Source organism: Vanderwaltozyma polyspora, genomic scaffold (genome assembly GCF_000150035.1).
Source record: "Vanderwaltozyma polyspora DSM 70294 KpolScaffold455 genomic scaffold, whole genome shotgun sequence".
NCBI classification, from domain to species: domain Eukaryota; kingdom Fungi; phylum Ascomycota; class Saccharomycetes; order Saccharomycetales; family Saccharomycetaceae; genus Vanderwaltozyma; species Vanderwaltozyma polyspora.
This window is the reverse complement of record NW_001834603.1, coordinates 20,595-36,596: the sequence shown is the minus strand read 5'-3', so window position 1 is coordinate 36,596 and position 16,002 is coordinate 20,595. Positions and strand designations below refer to the sequence as shown.

At 31.8% G+C, this 16,002-nt stretch overlaps 1 protein-coding gene across 1 annotated transcript; it reads right to left on the bottom strand.

The window, feature by feature from the left end:
* Window positions 1-9,336: 9,336 nt before the first annotated feature.
* On the bottom strand, window positions 9,337-12,015 carry OPT2 (Opt2p; the record flags this gene model as incomplete). Its single annotated transcript, XM_001643090.1, has 1 exon — window positions 9,337-12,015. The coding sequence occupies one exon, from the start codon at window positions 12,013-12,015 to the stop codon at window positions 9,337-9,339; it is 2,679 nt and encodes an 892-aa protein (XP_001643140.1).
* Between the last annotated feature and the right edge of the window lie 3,987 nt (window positions 12,016-16,002).

Below are 16,002 nucleotides of genomic sequence, written 5' to 3'. Positions count from 1 at the left end.
GGACACTTATAATGAGTTCTGGAATTTTGCCCTTTCTTAAAAATACCTTTCCCTAAAGAGCATGTATGTCAAACAGTGGCATTATCTGCATTCTTGCAAGGAAGTAAAATGGTTCTTGCCAGGCAATTGTATGATTCAATACTAGGATGTCCAAAACGACTGTACCAGCGAATGATTTTGAAGACCGGTTGGATTTCCGCAAATAGCATCGGATTACTTTCAGCACCAAACGAAAGTTAAGTGTTTTCAGAATCATTGATAGAAGTATCTAGAACATATAGCTTCTTATAAACACTGCCTATTTTTTTTAAAGAGTATAAGGAGATGAGACAAAAACAGATAAGTTATTAAAAATAAAATCACAATTATTAACTACTGTAGCTTGACAAGCTAAGATAAGGTTAACCGGTAAGTCCGAAACATAAGCTACATTTTGTAGTTTAATGTTGTTCATTATGATATCGCCATAACCAATAATGGATACACTTCCTGCAACACTACTAATGTTTGTTATTACTTCGGGACGGCTTAATATTTTCAAATAGTTGTAAGTCACAACACAAATGTGAGTCACAGCCAGTGTCTAGGACTCGGATGGACCTATTTTTCTCAGTAAAAAATCCTGGAACTGGGAGTTTGACATTGAGACTGTTACCTTCAACATCACCAGCCATCCAGAGAGTTTCTTTTGTATCAGATTCACTTTGATGGTAATTTAGCTTACCAGCATTCCAATCATTATTATTATTAGATGCACTGGTTTTCTTGGAAGAATCGTTCTTGTAGAGCAACTTTTGAACTTCAGGACAATTTTCCAAATTGCGAGAATCATTGCAGACTTTTCAAACAGTCTTCTTCTTATAATTATTGTTGTTGTTCAAGAAGAACTTCTTCTGAATAACAAAACCAGCTGTGCTGGCAGAAGTATCGAAAGATTTGGTATTCTTCGGATATTCTACCATTTCTTCTACATCATAGTATGAAACAGAAGTTCCTGAACCGTAAGAGTCAGTTAATTTTTAATTTAATTATGGAGTAACGGTCATCAACACCAGAGCCGCATTAGAACCTTTTAGTTTTTGGTGATAATCAATAACAGCAGATCTAACAACAGAATCTTGAGTGACATTGCCAATATCAAGGTCGTCATTCCAATTAAAACTTTTATTGACAAATTTCTTTGCCCAATCTCCACTCCCTCTAGAGATTTTGACGAAGCAGAGTTTAGTTCCTAAAAAATCGATATTGAGGATTTAACACATGTCCTACTATATTTACCTTTCGAGTAGCCTCAAAGTAAAAGTCCGGTTGGGCCAGGTGTTTTAGGAGAAAGGAAGGAACTTTCAATCTTTTTCTCAATGTATTTAAAAACACTCTTGTTAATAAGAGAAATAAGGAAAAAATCAAAGTCATTTTTCATCGAATTAATCTGAGTATCAGTTAATCTATGTTCAACCCTAAGAGAGTGGATACCTCCGGTCTCGACATATTCTTTCCAAATATTAGACAATCAATTACTACTGACCATTTTTACTGACGATCAATCGATTCTATCCAACAAGTAGAACGATTTGAAGAAGAAAGTGAATCTAGTTAACGGATAGTGAGGTTAAGAAAAGTCGAAAAAATTAAATTGAGATATTTGGTGTCCTAAACATCTTGTTGGAGGGAGGTGCTCCCTATATTTCTTTCCCATAAAAGACAATATTTGAAGGACATGTGCATTAGTTCAATTGTCAGGTACAATTTTGGTATCATGTACTGCTTCTTTAATTCCCCTATATTGGTAAAGTCAGACATTTAGATAACTAAAAGTCTTGGAAATTTAGTTAGGTTTCGCAAAATTCTTCCTCTAGAAATTGAATTGTCAATGACCTTGACTATAAGATAAAAAAGCAAAATCCAAGGAAGAAAATTGGGTAATAGATCTAAAAGATAAGATCTTAGCCATTATATTTAAAATATCATAGTATCAATCACTGACCATTCCCACCTAGTGGTCACTCTGAACCAGATTTCTTGGTGGATAAATTTTAAGTTCCTGCAAAAATAAACAACTAAAATCAGAATTTCTGTCAGAGATGAGCCTAAAATAATGGAAAAGACTGAGCAATAATTATATACAGAAACCCTATTATTCTGATACTTTAGTAAATTCAGTTGTAATTTTGGTATCCCGCTGGACTATACATCATTTAAAGTTGATATCAAATTAACTTTGCAACATATTCTTGTCAAATTCCCCAAATACAGAAAGTTATTTCATTATTTAATAGCGGCGGAGATATTGTTACTATTGAGATCAATTATTTTGATAGTCAGATTAGATAGAGCCTGTAAAGCCTGTGAAGCCTAATAATAAATCGATAGATTGAGTTTATTCCTGTAGTCCTACGTGTAAATTGTAGTCCTACGTGTAAATTGTAGTTCGACTCCAATTGAAAATTTTATCTCTAAGTAAAAACGTTATTCTATTTATATTACTCAATCAACACATTGTGCAATGCTTGAAATCCTTACCCTTCTCCTTACTTTCGCAGGTGTAGTAATTGTTTTTACCATATTTTCGTTCTAGCCCAGCGTATACCAAAAATTATTACAACTTGAGTTCCTGAAGTCAAAGAAAGATGTGCCATAATGTTACTACCTTTTAAAGTTATAAAGGATTCTCTTCTAAAAACGAACCATTGGCTGACGGTATCAATTGGTACTCACCCATTATCTACGATATGTATGAGCTAGTTGTTTTATCATCTGGCTAACCATTAGCACTTTTATTTGAATTAGTTATTCTCAGTTCAAAATACTAACTTGAATAAAAATTGCATGTTCTTTCACATTAACCTCATTGCCAAGTTTTTTTCATCCTTTAATTTGCCCATCTCATGTAAGAGCAGTTCTAATTGACTTACAATTGTTAAATATTTATCATGGTCATCATTTATTTAATCTTCTGAAAAATGTACTGAAAATTTTCCTGATACTTCCTTTTATATCACTTGATTCAAGATTCGTTGATTTTCCGAATAACTAATCTCTCAGATTTCTCATATTACTCTGCAAAAGAAAAGATAGTTAAGGAACAATGTTCTCTCTCAGATTTATCTATTTCGTGGAGAAAATGGATTAATTAAAAAAATCAGATCAATAAATGGATATTATGAATACTTTTACGTTGCTAGGTTTCATAATTAAAATCTTGTATTTTGCTAATATTTATTTATTCAACACTTGCGATAGATATTGAAATTCGGAACCAAACTGCGACTGCCTGTTAGGCTCAAAGCACGTCAATAGTGTCATTCGAATTTTCTTAGGCTACATACGAATAGTGTTTTGGATATTAAAAAAAAAGTATATTATTAAACAGTACAAATTATATAAAATATATACCTAGTAGGTCCCATTTTAATACTTGTAATCTATTTGAAAATAGACTCAAAAGTTAGATAAAAATTAAGAATTGTGTTCGAAATCATCTAAACAATGACACAGTCACAGCCACAGGCGTGGCAAGCAGCGCATGCACAACCAGCAACTAATAAGCAACAGTTGTCTTTGTTTTCACCTTTGGATTTATCAGTCTTTTGCATTATTGTTATATATACTTTTTGAGTTTGTATTGGTTTTTTTGTAATTTTATAATAGTATAGAAGTTGGATTTGAAGAGAATAATTTCATAGATGTTGAATAACCTATCGATATTTATATCAATTTTTTTTTTATTCAAGGAGACAACTGGAAATAATACTTTTTTATAAAACTATTTGAAAACTATTGGTATGCAATAATGTCTCCTCTGAATTATATTATGTTTTGATATTAACAGATGTACCTTAAAATTTCACCTCCCAACCTTTATTGATTTTATCTTCAATTTCCCAAAGTAGAACATAATTTTGTTTAGTTTGTTTTCATTTTAATCCTTTAAAAATAAATAATTAAAATAGATAGAACTATTACCTAAGTATTATGTTACCCTTGATATTTCTTTAGATAGTAATGTTTATGCCATATGCGATTTGGTACTCAAAACGTTTCATTAATCTTCACTAATATGGAGATGTTTACCTGAAATAAGAAAATGAGATCTCGATTCGGGTTTAATGAATGATTTGTTATTTCTTGATTCGTCAATATGAGGTATCACTTTGAAAAGTTATTTCAACTCACTATATCCTATTGTACTATTCTTACATAATCTATTTATGTTACAACTATAATTATATCAATGTTATAAAATTATTCTCTATCTTTAGCTACTATAACTACAACTATAAGTGAGGATAGTAAGTATCCTAAGGTGTTTAAAAAAGAATTCGTCTGTGTTCTTTGGAAAGAAACTAATAACAGAAACTAGTATACCAAACATTCTTCTTTTGAATGACACTAGTGATTGCTTACAGATCTTTTGTATTTTCTTTTTTATTTTCGTCGTATGGCTGTTGCACATTGGGTTGTCTATTTCCAAATAGGGTAATATCGTCGATGTCACATAGCGAAGGAGATTACTTCTCCTTTTTAAATGAGCTGTTGTAAGGACTAAAATATTCAATGAGGTAGTGACTAGCAGGATCGAAACAGAGATAAGGACACCGTTTTCATTTGTTTTTTTTGCATTTCCTTCAAGTGTCTTTCTTTTTGAGACTATGGTAAGCAATAATCTATACGATAAGTGATATAATTGTTAACATTTGTTATTAACTTATTGTAAAAAACAACCGTTTTGGTATGAAACAAATTCTATTAATAAATTATGTATTTTCAGAGATGTAAACTATCCAATAATACTATGAATTCCTTTTTAGAAATATTTTCTTACTTTTTAAATAAGATTAGATCGGATTTGGAAATAATTACATCAGACAAGTCAAATGTATTTTAAAAAATCAGAATGGCAATACCAAGGAACAACAATAATGACAGCAACAATATTCATAAAATTTCTAACTTGATTAAAATTTACCATTCGACAAAGATTCCAGTGTTGGCATCAAATATCTTGCTAAAGGCACTTTAATTTTACAACGAGCAAATATTCAAGAAAAGAAGTTTGAACATAAGCAACGTTCGGTAATATTATTCTATTCCATATATTGTTGATTAGAGTTCCATAATACAATATGAAAAAATACAACTCCCACTTTAGGTTGATGTATTTATTGGGATGGAGTAATTATTCTATGTTAAAGAAATTTAAAGTCGAATTACTGGAAAAGGATTAAAACATGTATACTGCAAATATTATATCAATATTATTGTCTTGAACTTTTTAGAGGTTCATCAATTATCAAAGATATATGTCTTTGATGTTTTATATTCTGATTTTTTTATATCAAACCTTTTTTTTATATGTTACATCTCTTAATATATTTCCATTAACTAACATGGAGTTAAGATCTAGTTAGTTGAACTGAATTGTCTATATTTCTCAATAAGATGATATATTTCTGGAAAATAATCTTACATATCATCAGTGCATAAATAGCTTTACTTGTCACTTAGAATCCCATTTCTGAGTATATTAATCCAAGAATATTTAAACTTGCCATGAATGAGATAAACGTTTTATTTCATTTCTTGAAGTATAACGAAAAATAGAAACCTAGGATGGTTTGGAATTAATTTGAAATTAAGATTTATCTGAAATTATATCTCGCTAATGGATCTTTCTGACAGCCAGGAAAGGCGTATATTGGATAGAATTCACAGAACGACTCGAGATATTGTTTTTAGTAAATTTCAATAGGTGACCGTGTATTTAACATGTCATTTAGCTAAAAATACTTAACGCTGAGAGAGTCAATTGATTGGCATTATTGTAGTATTATTTTGTCTCCATTAGAGATTGTTTAATTGAATAACTTTTCTCTGGATGCTTATTTACCGCTACATATACATAACTCGGGGTTTATAGATAGTCTTTCAAGGAATTAAATTACAAGTGTGATTTATAAAAGCGTTTTCAAGTGAAATTTAACTCAGAATCATTATCTCAGATTTGACACATGTGTGATTTCGAGTCAGTATTTTATATGAACTGGAGAAGAAGATTTAAAAATGAAAATGAATTGGAGTTTTCTTAAAAACAAGCAGGTTATCAATGGATTAAAGATAAAGCGCTTAATCTGACTTGTTAAAATAAGCATCTTTTAATTTATTTTTGTATTGATTATAAGATGGGCTTCAAACTTACCTGGGAAACATTCTTCTATTAGAAAGTATTAAGAAATAATATAATAGAAAACATTTCTAGATTATTCAAATGTTTTGTGTGTCACTGACTGGGATTAATATAATAATAATAAAATTGAGTTTCAAAGGTAGCTGAGAAAATATTACTTAAAAAGTCTAATTAGAAAAATTCTCCTTCAATAGATAAAAGTTCAAGATCCATGATAGACGTTTGAAATTAATTTAATGACCTGCTTAATTTTGAAATTTTGTGACATTTAGTAGTCTAGGTAGAACTTTAAAGAAATAAGGTCAAACCTTTGAATAAATCTTCTTGATCCAAAATATTATAATCAAATTCTTAATGCAAGCCAAAAAACTGATATTATAAAGAAGGGGATATAATTGCTAGGGTCGATACAACTAAAATGAGACGTGTGATATTAGTTCATATTAAGATGAATTTAATATAAATTAATTAGTTGATTTGATTAAGACCTTGATTTTCATTCCTCTAGTATTGTGTATATTCTTTTTATATTTGTTACATTTCCTTTTCCTCAATAAGAAGAAATAGCTGTAACTTCTTTTTTATATAGGAAACTAAAGCATGGTTCTGTGCCATTGTATTGTTTCAACATAGCTTCATACGAATTAGTAAAGATCTATGACACCAGATAATACGTGGTATTATTGTTGACACATATAAAGACTAATAGTAATTACTATTTGAAACAATTGTATAGTATTGTATATTATTTACTTACTTTGTACATTAGAAGAAGGGAATATAGAACTCTTTAATAATAAATATACTTATTAACAGTACTAATCTACCACCAAATAGACGAATAGAATAAATACCATAACAGCATTTATTCGACGTACAATTATTAGATATCTACAACTAAAGAATTCACAACAAAGAATACACCATTGAAAAATCGATATTATTGTATTGATTTCGCTTAAGTACAAAATGATAAAATAAGGACAGAGGACTTGTCATGTTTCATGATAAGAATGTCACTAATAGAACGCGAATACAACGTATATAAAGGACATAGTTCCCGAAGTAACGATATACACTTCTTGTTATTAAACAGAAGACCATAGAGATCTTTATATATTTAATACTACTGTATAGTTATTATAATAGTTAATTAACCTCATAGAGCTTATAACTAGTAACCTTAAGTATTGACTTCTACGGCTTGTTTCCCTAGATAAATACTTAATACATTAATATTTAATATTCCGGACCAAACGATACATTATACACATATCTACTATTGTAAATTTTATTTCTCTGTGATGTGGATTAAATTATAACTAGAAAGATATAAAGTACTGAACACCTAAAACTTTAATGAAAATAAATAACCGTCATAAGCTTAGCCCAAAATATTCAAATATCCACTAAAGTTATTTACTCTCCATTGAAAACACTTTATATAGCAAAAAGTAGAAATGTTATCCATACTATATGTCCTTTAAAAAAAAATTTCTTTTTTTATGTTTTGTCTATCAAAACTACTTCAAATATTTTTCTTTTTGATTTCTTGAGTTAAGCTAGGAAAGGTCATTTAATTTAGGTAATCATTAATTAATATTGCTGCTATTGGAAATGGAAAAACCATTATATCAAGAATCATATTAAATATTTTAGTAACTAACATGCTAGGTTAATCGTTTATAGAAGAATCTTCTATACTTAGTATTGTTTGTAATAGAATATCCTCTCTAAGTAGAATCTGCTTATTATCAACGCCATATATTAATAACAATCATATATCATAAGGAATTCATGGTAACGGACAGAAATCTGATCTTCTAGTATTTATATTTTGTAAAAAATGATATAATGGATATTAAGCAATTTGGATTGAAAATAATTGAAGGAAATTTGTATCAACTATCTTATCTTAAGGGACAATAAGGTTGTAACCGGAATTTGAGAATCATTCCTTGAAATCTTTCTACTATTATCAATACTTAACTTAACATCCACAATTCAAGGCCAAAAGAAAAAAAAACTTCAAAAAAAACAACAAAAAAAAACATAATTAACTAATAACAGTTGGGTTGTTTTACCAGAGGTTATACTTGGAATATTATGTCTGACGGTAAATATTAATATATATCCAATTCTTGACCGTACAAATATAACAACTTACTATTAGTTAATAACGTTACAGAAATACAAAATATTGAGAAATTTTTTTTACTTGATAATGTTGATTATATTCTTCAGAAAAGGAACAAGAGAGTAAATTTGGTGGTACCTAAAGTAGTATACACCTCTACTTCTTAGCAACACTACATTGTATTGAAAAACTGAAAAAGAAAACTTTGCTGCAACAAATGCCAATAATATAGAAGTTGATAGCTTAAAGTAGCGCAAAGATAATGCTATTAAGATATAATTAAAAGTGTTATTAGATTCCCAGATTTAGTTTAGCTAGCTCGAAATAAATTCAATTCAGTCTAATTTGATATGAATGCATATCTGTTTATCAGATTGAGAATGTTAGTATACCTTGTCAAAGTTTCATAAGCTACAAGAGATCTCTAGAATTATTCCCCTGATATAAATCAATATTTTTGAGGCCAATCACCATGTCTCTTTAATATATGATGTGTTTACCTTCTATCAGGGTGTATAAAGAAGATAATTTATATTAATATCAAAATGACAAAATATAAATCGAGTATTCGATTATATTTAAAACTATGGAATATCATAATATAATCATATAGTGCATATATTACTGTCACTAGAGTATCAGATTTAACTGCGTCGTTTTATTTTCTATTATTAGAGATTCTTTTTTTATTTTCTTATTTTCTATAACAAGATAAAGTATCCGAAGACATTGAACTAACTTCACGGCCCAATAATACAAAAGGTGAACCAATATATATATCTACGTCTGATGAAATAATAGAATATTTAAGGTTTATGGTTAAGGGTTAGTAGTGTATTACACCTGGCAAATAATAAGTGAAAGTACTAATGTTTGATATTGATGATTATAAACGTAAAAATAAATTATATAAGATGTTTTATTTTTTTTTTCTATTGTTATTTTTATTGGTTATCAGAATTGATAATGACTTCGTTTAAAGTTGGAAAGAAACTAGTTAAGTGAAATGTACTGTTTATGGTAGATGGCCTAATTCAGGACCAAAATATCCTCTTGCTGTATCTGAGATGTTTTTTAATGGCGGACCTGCACCATCTAACCCAGCATATGGAACGTTATTTCCCCACCAACTAAAATTTGTACCCTCATATTGAACAGCGAAAAAGATAATAATAGCTGACAAGACCAAACCAGAGGTAAAACCTGCATCTAAAATATAATTGTATTTTTCCCATAGACGTAAATGGTACTTTTTGAAATGATATTGTGATAGGTAGCTAACAATTATTCCTGGAGTGAAATACATTAAGCCGTATGGTGGCGCCATGTTTATCATACCACCCACAAACAGAATTGGATTGAACCATGTTGGATAGAACTTACCAAAACGCTTCCACACACCAAAAAATAGGCCAATACAAGCACCGATTAACCAACACCATCTTAGAATTGGATAAACATCATTGAAGATTTTTTTTGGTCCTAGAGCACCCCAAACCACAGATGCATTATAATAAGTTGTAGCATCCGGACATGTAAATTTAGCCTTCTGATCATGAGTACAAAAACCCTTGATATTAGATATTTGCCAGTTTAATACTCCTAAATTGACAAAAATTTGAAGAAAAACCATTATCATTTGACCCCTGAATAATGCAATTGGTGGAATTTTAGTATAATGAGCCATTTTCAAGTTTGAAACATAATTATCAGCTTGGCCATCGATATTATAGCCAAAAGCTTTGATAATCATTAAGGCAAAAGGATTACCAGGTAAAGCGTAGCCAACAATCATTTCAATCAATAAGTTCAAGCCCAAACTGAAACCTGCTGTTGCTTGTAACATTGTTAATGGAATTAAAAATGCAACATTGAAACCAATTGAAACAAATAATGACCAGACTGGTGTATTAGTATGATACGCTTCAATAACAGCAATACCTACACCAATAGCAGCTAACAAAACAACAAAGTACCACCAATCTGGCACTTCTTTATAATTTTTCATCATACGAGAATGTGGATCATCGAATTCATCTAAGGCACAAGATTCTTGAGTTAAAAGATTTGTCCAAGTATGTTTCTTTGTTAGTGACCATAAACTCAAAGTCCATTGCTTCATTGCACTCCAAAGCAGCTTTGTTTCTGTCAGCATCGAGTAAACAATTAACATTGGATACGTTGCAATAAATGACCCATAGGCTACCAAGTTACCTGCACTATAGTAAGGAGCCGAATATTCCTGATATTTAGCATTATCTAACTTCCAATCGCTATCCAACACTTCAGTAACTTGGTATCTAGTAGCTCTGTTGGTATACAATGTATTAGAAAACAATGGTAAATATTGACAATCCATATAATTGGTCCAGTAAACTGCAATTACCACTAGAGCAGCAAAAACAGCACCGCAATATTGAGTCATGTTAGAAAAAAATGGGATTCTCAATGGATTAATATAAGATGCGACATTCCAATCAAACGACGCAATTGGGTTAAAACCGATACCACTGACACCTCCTGTAATCATAGCCAAGTTGAAATTATTTGGTGAAATCCAAGTCATCCAATTGAAAGTATTAAATATATTGATAATATAAGTTGGGAACCAATTGTAAATAAACATAGCAAAAAATGTCAGGAAGAAAAACTTATATCTAGTCATCCCATTGGTATTTTCTTCCTTTCTAGATAGTAAAGCTTTGTTTAATGCAATTGTTGGGAATGATGTTGGCCACAACGCCTTTGTCGGATAAACGACAAACTTTCTCAGAATACCAGCAAAACCAAAACCCAAGAATTGAATGCTCAAAGATAACAAAAACTGGTATCCAAAGGAAACATTATCATGATAGTAAACTTTTTGAGTTAGGATATTATAATGGGTGTAAAAAGTACCAGAACAAATTGAAAATAATAAGGTTGAAAACATCTGTTCCTTTTGAGACCATGGTTTATCAATATTGATTGCATATTTTCTACCTTTAATACTGATGCCCCAGCAAGGAACATATTTGGCCCATAGCAAACCTGATGGATACAAGAACATTTGAACAACAGAAGTGTTAATACTGATTGTAACTTGTCTGTGAGAGAAGAACTCATTAAAACCAGAACCGACAATAGCCCAAAACAAAGCAAAAAGATATGATCTAAATGTTTCTACTGGAATAGTTGGATCATCGGTAGGGTCTACCACTGCCCTTACTTCTTTGTATGGAGAATGGAATTTAATCATCGATGCCAAAATTCTTGCTTCATAGCATTGCTTTTTATCATCTATATCGATATTTTCAGGGTTTGACAAATATTTTATTTCTTCATATTCATCACTAGGAATATTTGGATCATCTTTATGATATTCTGCGGCTTTTCTCAATTCTTCAATAGCATCTTCTAAAGGCAATTCCGAAACCTTTGAAGCAATATAAGCTACAGTTGGAGGTATGTCAGATAAGTCCTCATATTTGTGGTAGCCCATTTTTTTCATTACATATTCTAATTGAGCTTCATCGTAAGAGCCTTCGGCGGTATCGAACGAATGTTCAGTGACAGTATGAATTTTAGTATGCTGTTTCTTTTCTGCGGAATCATTGGAATCATCTTCGAGGGATATGTTGGTTCTCTCTAGGCCATTGGAACCCCTGTCGTCCATTTCATAGACTTGGGTCTTGTTGTCATTTTTTTCAGCCATTGTTATAATGGTTTTGATTGCATTGTTTTGAGAGGAGAAATGACATTTAAAATGAAATAAAACGACGAAACAATTTAAAGTTTTAATTTATTAATTGATGCGAGTTAGTATTTATATATCCTAAAGAGAAATCAAGATGTAATAATATCTGTCATCCATACCAAGTCAAGATACATATAGATCAGATAAAAATCAAGTATGAAATTGTTCACCAGTGACTCTTTCAGATAAGAGAAGGTGGAGATAGTGATTGCGTGTGCAATCACGAATGCAAAATAAGTACGGCAAACATTTGAAAGGAGTCGTAGAAGGTACAATTTCATGTATGTGAATAATGAATGAGAGATCAAATTGAATGTGGGAAATCGTACATTTTGCATGAAGTCGCAATGCAATAATAGATTAGCGAAAGAAAAATCAATGAAATGAAAATTAATTAAGAGAAAATGAAATAAAATAGTCAGGAAGGATGTTAAAAGATAAGCAACTGACATCTTGCAGCCATACTGATGTGAATGAATAACTTACTTGATAATGAAATGGTACTCTAATTTAAAATTCTAGTAGGGCAAAATGCTACCCATTCTGTTTTGTTTTAAATTTTTTATTTTTTGGATTCAATCAGCGTTGTTGCTATTGCTGATTGTCAGATTGTACTGACAGTGGTAAGTCCACTATTGATAGCAAATAAACATGATTTTCTCAAATGCAATGAAAAAAACAACAACAACAGCAAACGAAATGCAATAAATTGGAGGAAATAAGACAAATTGAGAAAGTATGAATACATTTAGTTGTCTCGAAATCATCATATATGTAGAACATCAAGATAGCAATGGACTCACCACAGCAACCTGAATGAAATTCAAGGATAATAATAATAAAATGTAATCGTTGCAACAAACTATCAATCAATTAAGAACTGAAGTGAAGGATAACAGTTATTTGATAATTATTTGGAAACAAAAGGTATCAATAGCAAATTGATACAGCTGCGGCGCAAATGAGCCCAATATTGAGAATTTTAGAAAATGTTCGTATTGCTGCTCAATTGCGTCGTCGAGAAATTGCTGTTGCTCATAGTTGTGGTTATTTTGATCATGACGATTACACAAAACACACAAAGACAAATCAACCCAAAAAAAATATACACAAAAATAAAAGACACAAAAAGACACACAGTAAAAAACCCTTTTTGAGACTCAGTTACAAAAATGAGATCAAGGAGAGAAAAACGATATCTGCAGGAACCCTTCGAATTTTCGACTCTTGCCGTGAGAATACTGTGTGGAAGAGGGAAAACGGATAAGAATTCAGATCAGTTTCCATTTTGCATTTGTACGTCTCACATAAAAGAGTATGCTATGCGCAAGAGAGAGAGAGAGAGAGAGATAGATATATATTAAGATAACGAGATAGAACTGTGATGCGATAAACATTGCTTGAGATAGAAGAGAGCCGTTTCCCATCGATCGTTTCTGATAACGATGTAAGGGGCTGCTGCAACACGAAACGTGATATTTTTTTGGACAAAAGAGAAGAAAAGCAGCAAGAAAAGCAGCAAGAACATACTGTTGCAACCAAATTTCGATTTCTATTTATGAGAGAATCCCGAGATCTGGGATCTGGGTGAGATAAGAAGAATGAATTGAAGTGCGCGTTTATCTGAGGATAGTGATAGCGCCCGATAAGAAGTTGATACTCAAACAGAAAAAAAAAAGCAAACAAAAGGTCAACACGCCGGACGGATCGACTGACTGTATGACTCGATTGCTGCAACTTTAAAAATGACATGTATTTCGTTGCAATTGCAAATGCAATTGTAAATGTAAATGTGATCGCAATTTTAAATGTGGTTGTAAGAATTTTGAACCGTTTCATTGGCGAATGAATCTATATTTATAAGATACTAAAATAACATAATATAACATAAAAATGATCCAAATATTAAAACGAAAGCTTTTGCAACGACAGGGACGAGAAATAATCGTGGCGTATACAACCATATTAAAGATATACTGTTTATATATGAATAATTACCACACTGGTACCAACTAACTGACCATGGTCGGTCGTACGAATGAACAAACATCGACAACAAGGAGCAGAAACCTGGGAACACCAAAGCAATAAAACAAACAAACAAACAAACAAAACGCCAAACCAGAAACAGTTTCGATTCGCTCACAAAAGAAACTTGAATCCAACCTACTTTTTGTAAACTGTTGGATTGGCTTTCGAGAAAAAGAAATCATCAGAAAAACCATCCCACTGCCTTAAATGATGATTATTTTTAGCAACGTCTGTGCTCTCTCCCCGCATTGCCAGTGTATGTTCTTGTGGTTAAACAAATATATCCGTGTTGCAGTATGGAAATACAGGTTAGGTAGGTTTTTCCTCCCAGTCTGATTTCTGTAATGTGTTGTATTATATTGTATTGTATGAGATATAATTAGTGTGTGACCTTTACCCAAAACTTATGCAATCCGAGACAGAGACAAAGAAAAAGAAAAACTGAAAAAGTCGAACGATATAACACCGCCGTTCACTCGTTTTGTTCTTGGTTTGGTTTCTGTCACGGCTGTCCTTTTCTATGAGTACAGCCAGCACTGATTGTTCCGGACTCGGAGAGACACGGCGGAAGATTCGGCCCTACCCCGCCACTTCCAGTACACAACCATACCCATAGCCATACCGTACCATTCGAAACCAACAAGGAAGGATTAAAGAAAAAAAAACAATCAAACAAAAAAGAATACACTAAGAAATTCTCAGGACTATCTGTTGATTAATCCTAGAATAGGTGGTGATTTTGTTACCAAGTTCGTTACTCTTCACCACCACCACCACCACCACCACTACTACTACTACTACTAAATTCATCTCAATTTCTATCTGTATGTTGCTATTACGAGTCATTGACCGAGCACCGGAGAATCATGACCGTGCAATCATGGAAAACGACATGACATACCAGCCAGTGCTGCTGAGTTCACCTACTAATAAAAAAACAAAAAAGGAATTTCTGTTCGTTTTGCAAATTTCAAACAATTAGTTCCCTGCCATACTAGGACAACATTACCCCTTTTCCCATCGGCCTTTTTTTTTTTTTTTTTTTACTTTCCTTCTTTTTCTTGTGGCTTGTTAATTTTGGTTGAATAGCTAGTTATGTTACTAGCCAACAACACCTAGCCAACCCAGCCGTATAACACCGTGAGAAGCACGGCGGTGTCTATTTCCCGTCGTGTGTTTCTTTCTTCCCAGCCACTTGTGTTTCCCACCCATGATCCATAATATGAAGTTTCGGTTCTTTTGGTTTCTCTCTGAACGTGACAACTCTCCCAGACGACACGGCCAGAACTGCTGATTCAGGTTCGATTTTCGCCTTTTTTCTTTTGAGTTTTTGTTGCAAGTTTTTGTGTTGTTTTTGTGTTGTTGTGTTACTTTTATCGTTAACTGTTTTATCTTTGTGCCATTAAGAACATGGCGTACACATATATATGAATCTGTCTTTGTGGTTTGGCTAGTATTTGTGGGGTAAAATGGGTTGGTTTGGTTTGGTTTGGTCTCGTCTCGTCTCGGTTCAGAATCGGCATTCACGTTACGTATACAGACAAACAAGAACGCAAAATATTTATCACAGCAATAAAGAAAAACGAAAGCAAATGCGTGTGTCTGTCTTGTTCTGCTGGTGTTTATTCCTGGTTTCTACTTTAAGAGGTGGTTGGCTGCAATCTGAAATAGTTTCTTTTTTTCTTTTTTTCTTTTTTTTATTTTTATATTTTTTTGCGACAGACAAATCAAACACGACTCGACATAACCCAATTATACGTAATGGTATTACTTCTAGTGCAACTAATACTATCAGTAGCAGTTGCAGTTGCACTAACTCTGGAAATTTTTCATCTCACTGGCGGTATAATCTGTTTTGGGATGAATTAAAGTTTTAGTTATAGTAATTTCGATTAATCACCCATTTTGAGGTTG